The 21,581-nt window shown below is 44.5% G+C and overlaps 1 protein-coding gene across 5 annotated transcripts in view; it reads left to right on the forward strand.

Moving 5' to 3' along the window:
* The window catches only part of LOC138744475 (protein bicaudal C homolog 1-like), a 284,405-nt gene that overhangs the window by 215,665 nt on the left and 47,159 nt on the right, over nucleotides 1-21,581 (forward strand). For all 5 annotated transcript variants that reach the window (XM_069900687.1, XM_069900689.1, XM_069900688.1 and 2 more), the window contains 3 exons: nucleotides 15,495-15,574; nucleotides 17,221-17,379; nucleotides 20,459-20,512. In XM_069900687.1, the coding sequence (XP_069756788.1) occupies nucleotides 15,495-15,574; nucleotides 17,221-17,379; nucleotides 20,459-20,512 (293 nt within the window). The remainder of the gene's footprint in view (nucleotides 1-15,494; nucleotides 15,575-17,220; nucleotides 17,380-20,458; nucleotides 20,513-21,581) is intronic.

Raw genomic sequence — 21,581 nt, forward strand, 5'->3', positions numbered from 1 at the left:
GGGTGTGGCTCTTTGCAAGTATTGATCTATTGCAATACTATGGCTCAGCTTCAGTGTAGTGTGCACCTTACCCATGACACTTCCAGCAAAGTCCACAGTAGCGACCTGGTGTGGAGCAGTGTCTAGTATGTGTTGCGCGTTGGTGTTATATCCAGTGCTAATGTGTGCTTCTGGCCAATAATGGCCCTAGGTGATTTAAATGACTGGAGCCAATGGCAAGGTGTGCACTAATGGGTGGCCTGAGTCCAACCTTGATTGACAGTTGATGTGGCTTCCAAATAAGTTTCAGACAGGGAGGACATGAGACCATTCACAATACATACATTTCAGGCGGGCAGGGAGGCCACATTTTCTCCACACACAACAGGCATCCAGAGTATATTTGAACTTGCCTTGGTGAAAGGAGGCAGGTGGTGATAATTGAAAGCTGGTTTTATAATCATATAACCATATGACCATTTATGGAGCGGAAACAGGCCATGTCGGCCTTTCGAGTCTGTTGGAAGCCTTTGTCCAGTGGTGTGCACAGGAATCGGCGATGTGACCTTTGCTGTTTCTGATATAATTATTTCTGGAGATAAATGTAAAAGATATGATTAGTGAATTCACAGAGGGCAGGAAGATTGCTGGTGGCAGTGAGGAGGGTGCTTTTGGCCACAGTATGACATCAATTGGGAGGTGGGCAGAGAAATGGCAAATGGAATTTAATCCTGAAAAATGGGCATTGATGTAGTTGGTAGGATTAATAAGGCGAGGACATACACAATCTTTGGGCAGATCCTTTGGCAATGCTGTAGAACCTTGGTCTACATGTCCAAGGATTCCTGAAGTCTGCAGGAAGATAAGGTCAGAAAGAGAGTGTCAGGGATATCTGCTCTCTTTAGCTGGATCACAAAATATAAAAGCAGATAGCTTGTGGTACTTTAGTCCTCAGCTGGAGTGCTCTATACAATTCTGATTGGCCCACTCTAGGAAGGATGTGATTTCCTTGGGGAGACAATTCACCAGCAAGTTGCCTGGGATGGAATGGGAGGAGGGACTGGTTAGGCTGGGGTTGTTTTCTTCGGAGCAGAGGAGGCTGAGCAGAATTGAATGTCACTTGTACCGAGGTACACTGAAACATTTTGTTTAGCATGCTACGCAGACATGCCAACCTATACATAATGCAACAAGTAGTTCAAGAACAAAAACAAAAGGTCAGTGTGACAATAAAGCAAAAATTCAGGATACAGTGTCACCTGAAACAAAAGTGCAGGGTATAGAGTTAAAGAGTAAAAACACAGTGCAAGGCTTTATCTTTATTTCCTTTAACACCTGATTGAAGTGGACAAAATCACGAGGTGCATGAATCAGGTGGTAAGTAAGAAACTATCCACTTACCAGGCATGTCTTAAACCAGAGCACGTAGGTTTAAGACCAGGCATAGGAGATTTAAAGTGGATTTGAGTGAGAGTTATTTTTTGTTCACCCAGAGAATGATTGCAATCAGAAATGCAGTGCTGAAGGAAGTAATGAGCAAGGTGGTCTCACAGCATTTAGATGAGTACTTAAAATGCCAGTGCATAGAAGGCGACAAGCTGAGTGGCTGACTGCCAGAGTATGGGATGACAGTGCACTTTCCTTGTGTATTATTCTATTATTCTAATACAGTGGCTTTATGTGAGTGGGAAGGGAAGGTTGAGAATCACTGCTCTAGACCCAATTGTTACTGAAATATTTTGCTTGAGAAAAATTGTCAATGGCCCATTTCCTTTGGAGTTATGAAACTGTGCACATAACGAGTCATTTAGGTACGATTAAAACAGTGGTTTCAAACTCTTTCTTTCCACCCACATGCCACCTTAAGCAAGCCCTTCTTAATGACAGAGTACCGAGTGGAGAGAAAAAGTTTGAAAACCACTGCTCAAGTCCATCAAAAATTATATAAAATCAATAACGAAAACAAAAAAAAACATTATTTGATCTAGTTTGACCATTCCATTGGAATGTACGGTATTGTGCTACAGATGCCATGAGGAATCGTGAAACCGAACTCTGACCCTCACACAGTGTTGAATCTAACCACAGAACAGGTAATTCAGTTGCAATTCCCATCCCCAGAACATACCTGCACGGCTCCACAAAGATGTGGAAGCAAGGAACGGCTGGCTCATCCCGAGGCACAATCGGGTTCCTGAACCCAAAGCTGCCCACCTTTCTTCTAAGGGATCTTGAGACAGGAATGTGAGGAGAAAGGCGGTTCTGGCTAATGTTTACCCATCGATCAAGATCACCTTAGAACCCCAGTTCTGATGGAATACCTTGATGAAGGGTCTCAACCGAAAATGTTGACTGACCATTTCTTTCCTGTTTGACCCACTGAGTTACTCCAGTTTCTCATTGTTTGCTCAAGATTCCAGTATTGGCCATTTTTTTGTTTCTCTGATGAACAGAGACATTGACTCTATTTCCCCCTCTCTACAGATGCTGCTTGACCTGCTGAGTATCCTCAACATTTTCTGTTCATCACATACGGGGGTATGTGCCAAAATGGATTGCAGAATTTCCCACATTATAGCGGAGACCGCACTTCAAGAGACTCTATTAGCTTTAAAGTGCCTTGGAAGGAGCTGGGCTGAAGGCTGCAGGGAAAGCCAGGTGTTTTCTGCTGTCGTGACCAGGCGTTAATAACCTGGCCTCTCTGCAAAGTCAGCGTGAACAATGTCTGAACAAGCAGCTTAATTCGTAGACCATCTTTCTTTCCCAATTGGCTTCTGAACAAATTCCGAGCAGCGTGATCATTTCCCCCACAGAGACGATCTTCGCAAAAGAGCTGGAGGAGTGGTCGGGGTGGATCACCCTGTCACTGCAGCAGGGAAACTTTCTCAATGAGCAAACCCCCACTGACCCTTGAGAAGCAGCGCAGGAACTCAGCTTGCAATTTACATCCTGTTGTCATAGCAGCAAATGCATGACGATGTAAACAAAGCCGTTTTTTTAAAAATGCCTCTGCTTGCCATTAATAATAACCATATGCTGAAAGGTACTTTGAGATTTCACATGGTCAAAATGATTAGAGGAGCTTACAATGCAATGCATCATCTGTTGCAAAGCTGCATTCTCCAGCATTTAAATATGATGTCACCTTAAATCAGTCCCTCCACAAGTTATGCAGAAAGGTTACTCTTTTCATGAGCTGTGGAGCTGTTCAGTGTCATTTTAAATACGGTAGTTTCTTGTATACAAAGAAAATGAATTATTTCACATTTGGAATGAGTGATGCAACTAAGTGGGAATGAAGTCATTTTAAATCTTGAGGTCAACCTGTCACATTAACTCTTTCCGTCTCAACAGATGCAGTCCGACTTTTTGCATCTTTTCAGGCCTTTTGCTTTGAATTTGCACTATTGCACTGTACCAAGAAGCAATTGTTTTCAAGCTTACTGACCTTACTTACGATTAAAAATGGCTCCTAATTGAAATGGCATCTATGACTATGACCTAATATCCATTGCACTAATATTTGCAATTTCCTTAGCTCTATTTTTATTTTTCTTCAAGGTAAGGCAGTAAGTGATGAAGAGGGTGCCTAAAATTACCAATGCTGAGAGTTTGCGCCCAAGTGCTGAGAAGTAATCATAAACCCCACGGCCGTCAAGGGTGACGTTACTCTCCAATGGCGTGAAGAAGAGCTTTGTTGTTATAGTACCTTTTTTTTTGAAAAGCCAAGGGAGTTTGTTTGGGAACTGACTTCGTGTCCGACAACTACCTGTGTTTGTGAAGTACCTGTAGAGAGGTAACACGTCCTTAAGTTTGAAAGTACTATTAAGTCAGTGCTTGGAGCAAAAATTCCTCAAAATAGCAAGAGCTAAAAAGAACCTCTTTAAAGAGGAGAGTGATGTGCAGAGTTAAGAAGGGAACTTTACAGATGAGACCTGGGTAGTCTGTCACAGAACCAGGAAATCATTGAGTTGTAGGGCACAGAAATGTGCTCTTTAGCTCGCCACTTGCATGTCAAACTTCTTGCCCATCTATCCTGTTTGCCTGCATTGTCATTCTCATGCCAATTTAATACTAGACCAAATGTCAGTTTCGTACAGAGCTTGTGCCTAATTCTGTCACCTCCATGGCAGCAAGTTTCAAGCGCCAGTCACTCCCTGTATAAAAAAAGCTTTCCCCTCGTGTCCTTTAAAACTCCTACCTGTCACTTTAACCTCAGTTTCCTTGTTTTTATTCCTTTTCCTTTAGAAAAGGATTTTGTCTATCTACTTTATCTATGCATCCTTTAACTTTAGATACCCCAAGTATGTCACCCTCCTTCACTCCAGGGAAAACTAATCCAGCCTTATCGTTAGGAATCTTTGTTTAACCGACAATTAACCACCACATTCAAAAGTGTGCCTCTATTTCCATTAGCCATGTTAGCTATCTAAGGACCTTTGGAACTGATGCTGCCACAATTGATGTCAGATCATGATAACGATACTGAGTTTATTGTTATACACTTTTTACAATGTACGTATGCACCAAAATTCTTACTTGCTGTAGCTGAACAGGTACTTGTTTTTTTAAAAAAAGCAATAATTAGTCAACTAATTGAATTAAATTAAAAGAGACATTAAATACATGAGATAGATAAATTATTTTCACTGTAATCTTCAGTGCAAAATGTGGGTTGCTGTAGTGGAAACATTCCTTTTGTGTTGTCGGAGCAATGCATGATTAGTGAACCGAGAGAAGGTTCAAGAGTTTTCTTGCTGTTGGAAGGAAAGCTGCTCTTGAACCTACAACTGATGGTTTTTCAGGCCTCTGTACCTTCTGCACAAAGATAGCAGGGAGAAGAGGATGTTGCCAGGGTGATGGGGGTCCTTTATGAGGTTGGCTGCCTTCACAGGCACTGCCCCACATAGATGTCTGTAATAATAGATGGGAGGTCAGAGCCTGTGATGGGCCTAGCTATGTTTGCTACCTTTTATATTCCTGGGGACTTGAATTGCAAAACCAGGCTGTGATGCAATTAGTCAGTAAACTTCCCACAGTTCACTTGCAGAAGTATGATAGAGTATCCGATGTCACGTCAAACCTCCTCAGATTCCTTAGAATGTAGAGGTGTCATCTTCTTGGTATCCTCTATGTGCTGGCTCCAGGAAAGTTCTGAAATATGGACTCCCAGGAACTTGGTTCTGACTCTCTCCACTTCCTTCTTATCAATGCAGCCAGGTGCATGGTCCTTCAGGTTCTCTTCCTCAAGTCAATGACAGCTCCTTGGACTTGGTGACCTTGAGATCAGGATTGTTGTTCTGGCATCAGCCAAACATGTTCTTGATCTCCATCCTGTCCTCTGATTCATCATTTCCAGTTCTTCAGCCAACAGTGGTGGTGTCAGTCTACAGAACTGGCCAGACCATCTATACCTTCCTATGCCCCTCACTGTCAGCTATGTGGCTAATTTAAGATTCATTAGTTTTTATTTTTATTTTGTGCCCACTGCACTTAGGTTTAAATCATTAATAAATATCGCAAAACACAGGAGACTGGGCACTGTGCCCTGCAAAATCCAATTGGTAACAACCTTCAATCACAAAAAAACACCTGCAAGCCATTATCCTTTGATTCCTGCCACTGAGCTGGTTTAGATCCCAATTTGCAACTCTCCCTCAGACGTCTTCCTCTTTACTTTTTTGACTAACCTCCAAATTGGACCTTGTCAAGAGCTTGTGAAAGGTATGTGGACCAGCCATTCTCGTTGGGGGCCCAACGCCCTCTGAGGGACCACAGTACATTTAATTTTGTTGTTTTCTTTTCTCCTCACATAACACATTCTTTTTTGTGTTATGTTTTTCTATGTAATAGGTAGGAGAGAAATATGGAAGAAACCATAAACCTAACTGCTTTGCAGGGAAAGGGCCCAGAGTCCTAAGGGGGCTTTAGCCAAGAAAGATTGAGAATGGCTGATGTAGAGAACCTTTAATCATACTGTCCACATTGACATTCTTTGTTACTGCCTCAAAATTGAATCAAGGTGGTAAAACATTACCTTCTCTTAAAAAAAATCACAGTGACTGATATAGCCTTCCAATTGAAATATTGTTTCTTCAAATTGATTCCAATAATCCCAATAAACTAACTGGCCTATAATTGCTCAGTCCTCCAGTCCATTGGCAGCAATCCTCCAGCCATGGAAGATTGAGTCAAAACATGCAATTTCCTCCCTTTGAGCACCTTCATTTCATTGATTTATCCATTTTCAGAGATGCCAGACTCCTGAATAGTCACCAGTACTTAATACTTCCATTTTACTTAATACTCTTTCCCTTGCCTTAATACTTACTTAATAATTACTCTTTCCCATCCTTAACTACAAAACTGACATCAATCCCCTCTTCTCTGAAGAGGTCTGTCAAGTATTTTTTTAAGAATTTCACCCACATCCTCTCGTCGGCACTTTTGGTTCCTGGTATCATTGTCTGTTTGGCCCAAAATCAATTTTAATTCCCTCACCATCCAAATTATGCCTCTCCCTCTTAAAAGAAAATCCAAATTATGTTTGAATTTAATAAACCTTGACCTCAAAAACACACTGAGAAGGATTTGGGGGAAAATGCTGCATTAGTTCAGAGCAATGGAAATTCAAAGTGTAGAAGCACAGCTAAAGGAAGAGTCATAAAATTCTACAGACCCTTTGATCAAGCTAATCCTATTTGTCTGTGCTTGGCCCATAAGTACTGGCTAGTTTCTTGGGAAAACAATTTTGGAATATGGGAATAGTGAGACTGAGGAACTAGGGTAAGTGCGAAGGCATCGCCGAGCCATCCCAACTCTGTCTAGTTCATTTCACTAACTTGGATCTTGGGGAGAAACTTATAGCCCGGTTAACGTAGATGCAAATAGTGCCACACTGGTTCCAGAGATGGAAAGTGGGGAGTGGAAGAGAAAGTAGCCACGAAGTAAAATTTGACATGGAAGAATAGTTTTGAATGGTAGCCTCTCATGAATGTGGCAGGACTCATGGTAAGGTATTATGAATCCCACTTTATATGTTTTTATAGAGAGAAGAAGTTGAATGTTGAAGAGGGAGTAAAATATAGGTCAAAAGTGAAGCCCAAGTCAGTGGCACTGTGTCCATTGTCACCTGAGGCCTGAAAAAAATGTTCATATTGGAGCAAAATCTGTTCCCAGGCATCAAAGGATTGAGTTACTTGATGGACTTGGGTTATTGGGAGGTAGGTTTATAATGCCATAGTAATAACAAAAGGAGTCATAAATTCAGACTGGTGATATTTAGGCTGGCCCTTTGTGAAGTGATATACAGTTGAAATAGGCTCTCAAGTTGAGTCGCACAAACTGAGAACCTTCCTTATTCCTTGCAACTGGAAGGTGAACCAAAATAAGAAATACTGAGCAGCATTTGTGTAGGGAGAAGCAATTGATGCCACAGCTCAATGAAAAGTCATCAACCTGAAACTGCTTTTCTCACTACAGATGTGGACTAATCACCAATCTTTTCTGCTATTTCAGACTTTACAGCTGGAAAACCTCCCTCAATGTAATATTGTGAATTTATTTGTTTTGAAAAAAAGAATGATCTGGTGTATGGTTAATAGCATGCATTTGGAGTGTCCTTGCATATCTGTGTTCATGTTTTCTATAACACTTTAGAATGTGACATGTAAGAATATTGATCTTAAAAGGGACAAGAGCGAGGAATTTAACTTTTTGAATTTGCTCTGTCATTTTAATGAGATCACCTGTGATCCTTATGTCTTCCTTTTCCCAATAACCATTAATTCCTTTGATTAACAAGAATCCCTGATTCAGAATTAGCAATTAATTTGGTATGAACAGTATTGGTGGGAGACTGTTCCAAATTGTAAATATTTCTGCATGAAGAAGTATTTCCTAACCTGAAAGGCTCGACTCGCATTTTCAGTCTCGGTCCTCTAGGGCTACTCTTTGCTCCCTAGTGACTTTCCCCAACACATCAAGAAAATTCTAATCAAAGTACCCTTTAATCATTAAATATCAGTGGCATAACCCAAGGTTCCTTCATCTTTCCTGGGACTTCAAATCTAAAATTGGCCCCCTCCAAGGCCAGTGTATCTTTTCTGATGCGTAGCACCCAGAAATGCTCTCAGTTTCCCACGTCTAACCAAGACTTTGTAGTGGTGTAATGTGCACTTTAGGTATAAAGACCAGCAATTTATCTTCCGCGTTAACTAGGACATATTAGTATGATTCCTTCCCTCAACAATTTCATTCAGTCCACTAATCTCATTAAATGCAATGCTGAAATGCACATTACTTACAGCCTCCTGGCAATTTCCTGCAGAGAAATTTCTGTGGGACACAATTCATTAATATCAAGGCCTCACTTTGCTGTGGGCAGAGCTGCCTGCGTGTAACATTTCAAAAACCTGCTGCGGAATGATAAAGTCCCACTAAAAGCCACCCGTCCTGTGCCAACACACACAAAGCTTGAGGAAGAAAATTCTCATGTGATTTGCCTGTTTCCTGGGAGCCCAGGGAAAATCAGAATTATGGCTCCACTTCTGGGATGTATGGCTGGAGAAGTATCTCGTGAGGCAAAGTGGTGCATGCACGGCAGGCGGCAGCTTCTTTCACCAACGTTGCAGTTATGCTGGAGTATTGTTGTCCAATGTGTGACATGAGGCCAATTGTGAACCCAGAGGTGGCAAATGATGTTCCTGATCAGTAAAAATCATTAGGCTTGAGGCAGAGGTGAGAATTCTTCAGATTGAACCCAGAGTCTTTGGTAGTTTAATAGTTCGCATGGCCTCAGAAACTTTTATATAAACTCAGGGACACCACAGGACCCCAACAAAGCTCCCTCCAGAGCTACAAGCATGGCCATACAAATTCCTCTCCTGGATCACAGGGGTCAGCCTGGATTCCCAGACATGACAATGTTTATATCTGCACAAATTGTCCACATGGACAACTGGTCTGATAATTCTTCTTCACAAGTCTTATTGTATTGCTGTCTGTACACCGAGAAATGTTTGAAGTGGAACAGAAAGGGTCCATAGGTCACACAGCATCTGTCGGGTGATTCAGCCCACCCTTTTCCTTCACCACTCCTCCTTCCTTGCGCTGTTCCCACAGACCTGTGGCTCTGAACGTCCTCTGGGCCTTCTCTGCTTTGGCTGTGGCATAAAGCCCAGTGTGTAGGTGGCAGCTCGACAGCTGTCAATGGATCCTGAAGCCTCAACCCAAGGTGTCCATGTTCGACAGTTCAGAGTTGTCAAAGACCTTTATATAGTGCAGATAATCACGTTTAAAAATATTTCAATAATTAAATATATTAATTATCTAACATTTCTTTTTCTTTGGCTTGGCTTCGCGGACGAAGATTTATGGAGGGGGTAAAAAGTCCACGTCAGCTGCAGGCTCGTTTGTGGCTGACATGTCCGATGCGGGACAGGCAGACACGGTTGCAGCGGTTGCAGGGGAAAATTGGTTGGTTGGGGTTGGGTGTTGGGTTTTTCCTCCTTTGCCTTTTGTCAGTGAGGTGGGCTCTGCGGTCTTCTTCAAAGGAAGTTGCTGCCCGCCAAACTGTGAGGCGCCAAGATGCACGGTTTGAGGCGATATCAGCCCACTGGCGGTGGTCAATGTGGCAGGCACCAAGAGATTTCTTTAGGCAGTCCTTGTACCTTTTCTTTGGTGCACCTCTGTCACGGTGGCCAGTGGAGAGCTCGCCATATAACACGATCTTGGGAAGGCGATGGTCCTCCATTCTGGAGATGTGACCCATCCAGCGCAGCTGGATCTTCAGCAGCGTGGACTCGATGCTGTCGACCTCTGCCATCTCGAGTACTTCAACGTTAGGGATGAAAGCGCTCCAATGGATGTTAAGGATGGAGCGGAGACAACGCTGGTGGAAGCGTCAACTAATTACTCAAATCATAAATGTACTGGTATGTAAAATGCAATTAAGTGATAAAATCAATTAAGATTTATATAATTAAGTAATATATTAAAAATTACACTTGTCTGCAATTACATGTGCAATCCAGATGAGCAACCCCATTCAAGTGATGCACGGCAGTCATAGCTAGTTGGCAATGTGGAGTCCAGCAAGTGAGCGGAAAAGTCTGGGCTTCTAGCTTGTTCCCAATTTTCCAAGTTGCAGTGGTGTTGGTCAGGAACAAGCTGATTCATGCAAGGCATCTTGCAGACAGCTCTTGACACAGGCACCATCAAGTGTTCAATGCAATCTGGCTTGTTCGCTCTGCTCATATCTCCAGATATGTTTCCCGATCCGCACTGTCTTTCACTTCAGTAATTTAGTGAGAGGCGTTGAGGAAATAAATTCTGGATATTGTCACCTTTGACTCCTAAATGGTTTACGGACACTAACAACAATGGGCTCTACTGGGACCAGCTGTGCTCCCCTGATTTGGTTCAAAGTACTTTTCTGCATGCTCACAACGTTCCTTCAGCTGGATTGGTCTCAACCATTGGGGATAGAACTGAGCAGGATAAAATTTTCACTCTTTCAAGATTGGCAATTTTTTAAAAAAGGATCTGTTATGTAGAAGTAAAGATTCAAGGGTGGTTGCTGAGAACTGGATAACACATCTAACAGTAGCTAAAAAAGTGTAGGGATAAACCTAATAACCGCCCAACAGTTAGTCTAACCTCAGTGGTGAGCTAAGGTCCAAAACAATAGAGGGAGAGAGGAATGCAAAATCATGAGGGGTGTAGGTACCATATTTGATGGGATAGAAGACCCACCCCCATTTATTAATTAAAAAGTTTTTAGTGTATTTACGGGTAAGTTGATGAACTGGTTCCTCTTGAGCTGCTGGCGGGGGCACCATGGTTAGCCTTCTCACCATGGGAGGGGGAGTGAGCGGCAGTGGCTCTGGTCGGTCCTGTGATGCTAGAGTCATCCTTCTCGCCGGGGGGTGGGGGGGTTGGAGTGAGTGGCAGTGGCGGCTCCGGAAAGCATGGTCTTGTGCTGCTGCCAGGGGGCTGCTGTTGATGGCCTTCTCGCCAGGGGCAGCAGCAGCTCCAGAAAGCACAGGCCACCGGAGGGGAGAGGGCCAGCGAAGCCACGGGCCTGCTTCCTGGACAGCCGCAGCACCTCCACGGGCTACTTGAAGCTGAGCGAGTACCCGGTGACCTTCAACTTTGCATATAAAACCCAGGGAGTATTGTTGAACCAATATTTTGGGAAAAATAGATGGGTCATAAGCCGTCAAATACAGGGTAAGTTGAATAATCAGTCTTTTTCCCAGGGTAAGAGAGCCGAAAACTGGTGTGCATTGATTTTTGATGAGGAGGAAGAGATTTAAAAGGAACCTGAAGAGCACCTTCGTCACACGGAGGGTGGTGAATCTATGAAATGAGCTGCCAGAGAAAGTGGGCTCAATTATGACATTTAAAAGACATTTGAACAGATATATGGATAGGAAACCATTTGAAGGAGGTGGGTCAAGCGCAGGCAAATGGGATTAACTCCGATGGGTAACTTGGCCAACGTGAATGACTTGGGCCAGAGGGCTTGTTTCCATGCCGTTTAGCTCTGTAACTATGAATTTAATTAGGCGTCAATGGGACAAGTGTGGATTAGTCGGAGAAAGCCAACGTGGAATTTTTAAAAAGGTAAATCATGTTTCACTAACCCGATGATAAGAGCTTGATCAAGTTACAGAGAGGGTTGATAAGGGAATTGCGGTGGATATGGTACATATACACATCCAAAAGGCATTTGATAAGGACTACCTAGCAGACTGGTTATCAGGATTGAAGGTCTTAGGGCTGAAGCTGTATCAATACATTTTTTAAAAATGGCTTAAATGTAAGTATTGAAAGATTTTTTTTTTAGTCTGGAGAAAGTTCCGTGGAATTTGCCAAGAGGTGCTACTAGGACTACTGTATTTCTCAATGTGAATAATTCAGGGGCACAATCTTATGCACATGGCATAAAACGGGGAGATTGAAGTGAACTGAGGAGGAAGAAAACAGTAGATTTGAAGGATATATATAGACAAGGATTGGACAGGTAAGTAGCATATGAAACTGAACGCCAAGAAATGTTAAGTGTTAGATTTTGGTAGGAAACACGAGTAGGAACTAGAGAGCACAATTCTACATGTACTTCAATACCAGAGAGATGTTAGGGATAGTGGATAGAGAACAAGTGTTTAGTCTGTTAAAAGTGACAGGGCAGGCTGAGAAAGTACAGTACAACTCCGATTATACAAAATGGCCGATGTGGATAAACGTTTTCTTTTTGGGGAACTGGCCATTTTAAAAACAATGGCCCAGTAGCAACAGCATATCACTGGTAACAGTGTTTATACAACAACAAACAATGAGAGAAGTGTTGTTTTTAACCATTTCTCACCCAATATAAATGCTGGTGCAGCTGGCACCTCCCCAACCGAGGCCCCGCTCGCGCCAAGAGCCCAAGGGTCCTGCTCCTGCCCGGGAGCCCGAGGACACCCTCCTTCCCAGGAGCCTGAGGTCCCCACTGCCGCCAGCAACCCGAGGTTTCTGCTGCTACCGCAGCCCGACATTCCTGCTGCTGTCCCCTGTCACTGAGAGCTCGAGGTCCCCGGTCAGTTCGGCTCTGAAAAAAAAATTTGGATAAATGAGGTTTTCTGATTTTTTTGGGATATCCTCATTTATCCAATTTTTTAAAAAAAATTGGGTAAATGAGGATTTCAGAGAATCCGATTTCAGATAATTGGAGTTGTTCTGTGGTTACGAAAGTTGTAGGATCGTGGGTGTTATAAATTGGATCACGACGACCATTTAGAAAACTCTGATTTAGCCATACTTGGTATATGGCGATCCCTTCTGACTACCACGCGTTAGGGGGGATGGAGATTTACTAATGTATTCCCACGATGAAGAACATCTATCACATGGAAAGACTAGAAGCAGGGCGTGCCCTCCCTGGAGGACAAAGGTGATTGCTTGAGCATCTGATGGAGACGTTTAAAATCACCAAAGGTAATAGACGGAGAGTAGAATGAAACTCTTCCCATCTCTTCAAGAATTAGGGGACGCAGAAAGAAGATTATTGATGGGAAAAAAATGGCATGAGCAGTTTTTTTGAACAGTGAGGGGTTAGGGTCTAGATTCCAAGAGACAGATTCAATTGAAAGAAAGCTGACTAAGTATCTGAAAAGAAAAAAAATACAGTCAAGGGGAGAAGGGTGGATTAGATGGGTCACATGGCCTCCATCTATCCATTCTCTGGCGCCATAAAAACTGCTTTCATTCCCACATTTTGCTCTCGACCTAATGGACAGTTTATTTTTAAATAATAAACAAGCATTCTCGGGCAGGCCTGTACCCAGAGCCCAGCTGACTCTGCCACCACTACCTTTGGGACCTGATGCGATACAACTACTTAAGTCCGTGAGCTGTGTCTGGAAAGAGCAGACAGCGATCTGCACCGTTTCTCTGGGCTTGAGGGCAGCAAGACCTTTAAACCCAAAGGAATGTAGGGATGAAGTCTCTAAGGCATCATTTTTTTGCTCTGTGGCTCAGACTTGGAAAGTTGACAACTATTCCTGCAGCTTGATTGGAAATAGTCATTGAAGCTATGCTGGGTTGCTTGGCTCCTGCCCAGAACCTATCTGTATCATTTCAGCTCTCGTTGCTCCATTGATTCATTCTTTTCTGACTTCCAGTCACATGGGTAATTATCATTGTCCCCAATCAGCCTGGATGTAGCATCAAGAATGACACAATTCTTTGGGGACCAATCCTCCTCTCTTTTACATTCCTTCACGTCCTGAAACACCTTCCCCTTCTCTGCTTCCAAACCATCCAACTGGGCCTGAACTCCTCTCCTGTTGCCCAGTCCTTGCCTGACCCCACCGCCCAGCTGTGAGCTTCTGTGCCACATGTAAAACCTGCTTGAAACCCAGGATCTCTCTAAAACATCGCATGGAAGATCAGTTTCCTCCTTCGCAGGAGCTGCTGAGTATTTCTGTCCCTCCACATCATCATTCTTCAGCCAAGTTGGCGCGCTGTCTCTACCGGACAGGAAAGACGTTACAAGATCCAGATTGCTTTAGCCGGCTACACTTGGTATGAAGCCACATTATCAACGACGGAGCACAGTTGCCTTTTGTAGTGACGACCCAGTGCAGATGTGCAGCACTACACATTCTTCATGGTGTTGCACCATACACACACCAACTTAACTCTCAGTGCACTGTACGATGATTTCCCTGACAATGCTCTCTACAGTACCACCTCAATGCCCCGCAAAACATATTCGACAAGCCTCCTCAAACCCTCTCCACAACACAGTCCTCAACGTCATCCACATTTCCCTCCTTAGCTCACCACAACCTCCCCACTACAACCTCCCCACCACGCTATCCCCATGACACCCTCCCCACGACGCCATCCCCACGATGCCCTCCCCACCACGCTATCCCCATAACACCCTCCCCACGATGCTATCCCCGTAACACCCTCCCCACCACAATCTCCCACCGTGCTATCCCCACCACACCCTCCTGATGACACCCTCCCCATCCGACACTGCCATAACACACATCCCACAACATTCTCCCTACAACACACTCCTTTAACACTATCCACAGGGCTCTGCTTAACATCCTCTATGGTACCCTTTTCAACATCCTCTCCAAAGTCCTCCATGGACACTCTAATGTCCACCATTCACACACCAGCGTGCTTCACCATGCACTCAGCCCCTTTTATAATGTCCTCCCCAACATTCTCCAAGATGCACTGCTCAGCGGGTTATACCAATCACTGCACAGATCCCTCCACATGGAATCTTCCGCAGCATATTCCACATCTCCATCACTCTCCATAGTGCCCTTTGTCATGCCCATCATAATGGGACATTGCCCAGCGCACTCCTCAACACCCCGCAGGCGCATTGTTCAACACTTGCCATGGTACACTGCTTAACACTCTCCACAATGCACTCCTCATCACAGTGCCCTCTATGAAACCGACTCTATAGTGCATTACACAGCAGTTCACACAGCGGATCAGCAGCGCGGTTCATACAGTCCACAGAGTCCACATGCCCTCCAAAACACAGTCCTCCATGCACAACACATAACATTCTTCATGATGCACTGTCTGCCCAACGTGCTCCACAGAACACAGTACCTCATGCACCACATTCTCCCCTAGCGTAATGCAAGACCTGAACTACAGGGCACTGCACGATGCTTTCAACGCAGCACTCACAGCATGCTTCCCAATGCATGCGCAGTGCACTCTGCAACACTCTTTGCTACGTTCTCCATGATGGGCTCCACAGCACCCTTTGTAACAACCCCCTCCACAGTACCTTCCATAACAGAGATCGCAACTCAGTGCACAAGGCACTCCACAGCACCCTGTGTAAGGAGCTCCAACAGCTTCTGTGAAACCATGCTCAGGGTGGCAGGGCTGGGGTCTTGTTTGGTCCTTCAACTCTGGGCCTACGAACAAGGATGACTGGTTTGCATCTCATGTCCGGTTTGCTTTTGTTTGTGCAGATCCCCACATTAAAGTTGGCGGAAAGAAAGACAACGTGAAGGATGCGAAAGAAAAAATCATGTCTGTTCTGGACACAAAAGTAAGACTGAGCATCTCTTGTTCATGGTCAACTAGCAATTGCCATTGCTCTGTAGAGTACTGGTGGTTCAGTGCAGTGTGAGGTAAACAGACAGACTTTCTCGCAGAATAGGGTGAATCGAAAACTAGAGGGGAAAGATTTAAAATGCACCTGAGGGACACCTTCTTCATACAGATGGTGCTGGGCATATGGAACAAGCTGGTTCAAGAGGAGACAATTGTTCAGTTCAAAAGACAGATTGGAAAGGTTTAGACTCAAGGGATACGGGTGGAACATCAGCAAATAAGATGATTAGCATGGACAAGAGGGCCAAAGGGCCTGTTTCATTGCACTTTTATGATTCTTTATAATCAGCACCATTCACTGACAGCATCTCATTCCACCGAGTGCACCAATGAAAGAATCTTTGCTTCTCCTTCTCCACCTACTCTCGCTTCGTCACCCATGCTCAACCCCTCCGTAGCTGCCCTGACCTCTTCATTACTCCCCTCCTTCCTTCTGTCCTCCAATTCCCTAAGCACTGCCTCTTCTCTTCCCACTGCAGCCATCCCCACAGTCCCCTCCTTCCTTGTCCACCACGCCCTCTTCTCGCTCCTTCCTTGTTTCTTTCATCCCTCACATGTCCCCGCTCCCTCCTGCCATCTCCTTCCTGCACCCCCTCCTACCAGTGGTGCCCCATGTCCTCTCCTTCCAATGATAACCCCATGATTCACCATGCCCACTGCATTCCTCTTGCACCACCAGCATTCCCTTTGCTCTCTTGTGCCTTCTCCTTTGTCCCGCAGCCCCGCTTTCCCGTCCAACTCCTCAAACCGTGCACTCTCCTTTCCTCAAGCCCTGTTCCTCTTTCCCTGTCCCATCCTATCCCACTCCATTGGCCACACACCTTCTTACCCACTAACACCATCGATGATCCTTCCTGCCCCTCACTTACTCATTCGCCTCGTCGTCTCACTTTCCCTTTACAGCTCCCTGCATTATACCCCTCATACTCTTTCTCTCTCCATCCCTCTTTTTCTCATTGCCTTTCTCCCACTCTTTTTCTTCCTCTCCCATTCTTCTCTTTCCCCCACTCTTTCTCTCCTCCCCTCTCCCTGCCCTACTCTCTCTTCCATTTCTTCTCCATCTCTCCTCTCACCCTCTCTCTTTTATCCTCCATCGCTTGCTTTCTCTCTCTCTTTCTCAATTCCTTTCATATGAAGAATATCTGAATAGCAGTTGGATGCATTCAGTCCATCTATTTGCAGTTTAGTTTGTTGTTTTTCTGAAACTAAAATCCTTCATCATTGCTGGCACTTAATTCTGGCACAGTAGATGCTAGCCCTCCCCTATTCCTATCCCATCTGGGGATCCCCATCCAGGGAGAAGACGGGGTACGTTGTGATTGCATTTTGGTGAAGAGTTATGGGGTCACTGCAGCTGTGGTAATTAGAGCAGACGCTGCTTGAACAACTAGCAATACCAGTCTGCTGCTACGCAATCTCATTCCTTGCTTTCTCTTTTGAACAGTAAAGCATTGTTGAAGAAAAATACTGCTGATAATTTGAGTCCATTCTGTAATGAAAAACAATTAGTTGGGGATAAGTTGGATTGTTTCAAAATCATCATTAAATTACAATCATTTTCCCTCTTGGCCTTTGAATTAGAGTAACCGTGTAACCCTGAAGATGGATGTGTCACATACGGAACACTCCCATGTAATTGGCAAAGGAGGAAACAACATCAAAAAAGTAATGGAGGAGACAGGCTGTCACATTCATTTCCCTGACTCCAACAGGAATAACCAGTCAGAGAAAAGCAATCAGGTAATTCCCCCACGTCTGCTCCCCGTTTCTTATGCCCTGCAACCCCTTGGGGCCGCTGCCGAACATTGGTGCCACCATCTTGAGCACAGGCTTCGTGGTTGCAGGATTTCACTTACAAACACGGTCGGCCCCTTTAACAGGCCGTTTGAAGCCTGTACGGAGTCATCGGCACGAGGTCCTAATGCCGGTAGATCTGTAGAGGGTTACGGCCGTGCAGGTTGTCTGGCGTAAACCCGGGAATTTTCTCTCCAAATCTGCTTCCATAAAGGTGCTTCTTAAAACCTGTATTGTTAACCCACTTCTTGGTTGACTCTACATGCTATTGCACCCCAGTGATGTGGCTCTTGTTGATTTCCAACTTCAAATGCAAGTGGTCACTGCTTCTTTAACTGGCATTTACTGGTTTCAGGAAACAAGGGTATTTTTCATCTGCCCTGTTTTGAATTGGTGATGAATTATTTGAAGTTTACATTGAATGCTGATGTTTCTCCTAAAAATAATGACATCTTTCAGGTAATTATTTTATTTTCATCCACTAATGGCTTTAGAAATTACTGGATAAAAAAAACATACAAGATTTTTTATCATGGGCATAAATACACAAAAATTGTTTACTTTGTTAGCTAAAGAGGCGCCACTAGATCGGTACCCCCCCCCCCCCCGCCCTTAAGAGAAAGAGGAGCAAAAGGGGAGGCTCTTCAGGACTACCAAGTGCCCGTGGATTTGCCTCCTGTGCTCCCCTACTCTCGGCAGCCACATGGCCTTCTGTCTATTCCATCAGTGAACCCAAGCTCCTGGTCCTGAACCTCTGGTAGGATTCGGGCAGCTGTTAAGACCCGAGGCCCTTTGGGAGCCCTGCTCGTCATTGGCACCCTCACCAATCCCAGTCCCAATCCTTGGTTCTCACGAGCTCGTCTCCAGCAGCCCACAGTCTGGTGTGAACTCCCCACTAGTCTGCTGCTGTGGTCTCCCTCCCTGTATGTTTGTTGACTTAATGAAGCCCGTGATACTATCTTTTTTGCTAATTCAGTCAATTACTTCTGACTGCTGGTACTCGTGGATGTAATGCATTTATCTGGCTTTACATTTACGTGCTCCTAATTTATAAGTCATCCAAGAATGTGACAAATATCCGGCAGTAATTTAGAGACACGGGGAGGTAAAGCACAGAAAGAAGCTCTGTCTCTCTAAGTCCACGCTGACCTTCCACCACCAATGTACTCTAGACCTACCTTAATCCCTAATCACATCTGCGTTACCTCACCCCAGATTCTCCCCTATACTGTGGACAATTAACCTCCCAATCTGCACAGTTTTGGGATGTGAGAGGAAGCCAAAGCAATGGGAAAAAATCCCACAGACTCGCAGGGAAAGCCGAGTCTAAAGCCGAGGTCAAGAATGAAGCTGGGTCTCTGATGCTGGGAGGTAGCTCCTCTATTAGCAGTGTCACCATCGGACTGTATTGATCTACAATCGATGCCATCCCCTGATCCATTGCCACTGAAAATCCAGAAGATGTACCCCAGCTGAGAACAATCACTTTTCCCGGCAGACAAGGCTGTCAAATTGAAACATGTTCAGGAAATGAAAGCACACTGCACTTAGGCAACATCTAAATCGTAATTCTGAAAGAAAACATTCTTGTTTGCAAAAACTTCATCCAAAATGATCCTTGCTCTAAAATGCCATTTATTCACGTGGAAAGGGGTCAGAAAAGCAATGCAAATCATCTTATCCCAGTGAGAACAAGACTTGCATACAGTTATCACCATGGCCACTGTTGTCTTGTCGCCCTGAATGAAAGCTTGACCTCGTTTTAGAGCATGTTTTGATGAAGCTGGTGTGATCATCAAGCTTGCTTCCAACTGCTGAAACAGGAGAAATGCAAAAACTACAGGGGCTCGAATTTTGAGCAAACAATGAGATGCTGGAGGGACTCATCAGAAGTTCAACGAAGCACCCATGGGTAGAAATGGTCATTTGACCTTGAATGGCGTTTCTCCCCATGAATGCTGGCACGATCGTCGATAGCTTAAACAAGAGATTGGCACGATCAGTGCAGCTCGCTCCTGCCAAACGGTGTCCAATGTCCCAGTTGTTGAAAATGATGAAGCAGTTTTCTGGCAGCGGTGCCTTTAATAGCTGCTGTACGTCCTACTGGCATGGATCCTGTCCATTTCTCCCCATGGGGATGACCTGATCCGCTGAGTCCATCCAGCTTTTTGATTTTTGTGTCTTGGCACTGAAGCCAACAAACTGACTGCAATACTCAGAAGCGAAGCACTTGCTGAATTCTCTAGGCCTACTCACTCCTCATGTAGTTTTGGTATGTGCCGAGGTACACATGGTGTGAGCAGAAACCTGATTTAATGGATGATAACATCGTGGAATGAAGGTTGAGGATAGATATTGAGCTGATAATAATTGGTTTTGGTGAATAAAGTTGATGGTGAAGTTCGGGGGTGACGTCGGGATTGTTTGATTTTATTCTCCTGTGAGGTGTATAATATTGTTGAGGACTGGAATGGGAGGAGTGAAAAAAGATCAGAATATTGTAGAAACTGGAAAACTGAAATGAAAGAAATTGATACGCACCACCCCCCCCCCCCCCACCCCGGAGGTCAGGAAGGGGGACTTAACAATATATAGTGGCTGCTCTGTGACCTTACCACTTGTTAGAATCACCTCAGAGTTACACCTTGAAGGGAGACTCGATGAGAATTAAAGGGAAATGTGAACTCCTGGAAACGGGATTGAGTTTGTGGACCTTTGCTGTCGGTGGATGAGTTGGTGAAGAGGATTCTGTTTGGTCTCCAAGACTGTGTCTGCATGCTCTGATTGAGGAGGTCTGGAAGTGGATCAGAAGTCTGTGTCCCTGTGCTATATTAGCAGATTCTTAATTCATTTTTACAGGCATTTCAGGGGTTGACAGGAATGTGCCATTATTTTCCAGCTATCCCCAGGAGAGGGCAGTGATCTAGCTAAGTTCTCAGGAATTTATCTGAAGATTTACTCTGCAGCAGAAATGCTCTCAAGCCACATTTCTAATTGAATGCTATGGCTCTTCTTTGGTTAACAGGTCTCCATAGCAGGACAACCATCAGGTGTGGAAGCAGCCAGAAGCCGTATAAGAGTAAGTTGTGAACTAGATTATGACTGTGGATGGTGATGTGATGTCCCCTTCAGGGATATGTACAGACCCAAGAGAGTGTGCTATCAGCAAAATCTCACTGATCTTCAGTTGCAATTCTATGTATCAGATGAGCATTGTCAATTTCATGACCAAACCCAAATAGAAGAGCAGTGAGATTTGAGCTTTCAAGGACGAACATTCAATTTTTTTGTCAACTGAACTTTTTTTTTCCCATTTAGCCTGAATAGAACGTGAAGTATCTGGTGGATTGAATGCGGGTATATTAGAGAAGATCAAACTGCTGATAAATTTGAAATTCTATTTCACGAAGGGCTCTGATAGCAAATCTTACGCATGAGAAAACTTTCTAAATGTGGGTAGCTTGAAGCCCATGCAATATTTTGGGAATTAACACCGAACATGAGTTAAACAGAAAGTCTGCAGACTCCGTGATTGTAGTTTAATGTACAAAAGTGCCGGAGAAACTCAGCATGTCACGCAGTGCCCATAGGAAGCAGAGATATATAACCAACCAACATTTCGGGCCTGAGCCCTCCTTCATGGTGTGAGCAAAAAGCAGGCAGGAGCCTGAATTAAGTAGTAGGGGAGGAGGGGAGAAGGAGCAGTAGGTTGAGCATCTCAGGCCAACAGGCAAGAGTTCATAGATGAATTTGGGTGGGAGCGCTCTCTAAATGGAGAGGGAAGGGGGTGGGAAGCTGGAGGAAAGAAGATGGGGATAGAAAAAGACAGAGAGATGGAGGGGCTGACTGGAAATGGGAGGTTGATATTAATGCCATCTGGTTGGAGAGAGCCCAGACAGAATATTAAGTGTTGCTCCTCCAATATGCGGTGGCCTCAGTTTGGCAGAGTGTGAGACCAAGTATAGACATGTGGTGAGAATTGGATGCGGAATTGAAATGGTTGGCCACTGGAATGCAGTTGACCGAGCAGAGGTTCAAGGAAAACATCTCCCAATCTCAATCCAGTCTTTGACATAGAGGAGGCAACAACAGGAGGATCAGATACAGTTGCTTTATTTGGAAAAGGACCATTTGAGACCCTGAATGGG

Source organism: Narcine bancroftii, chromosome 10, assembly GCF_036971445.1.
Source record: "Narcine bancroftii isolate sNarBan1 chromosome 10, sNarBan1.hap1, whole genome shotgun sequence".
Taxonomy (NCBI): domain Eukaryota; kingdom Metazoa; phylum Chordata; class Chondrichthyes; order Torpediniformes; family Narcinidae; genus Narcine; species Narcine bancroftii.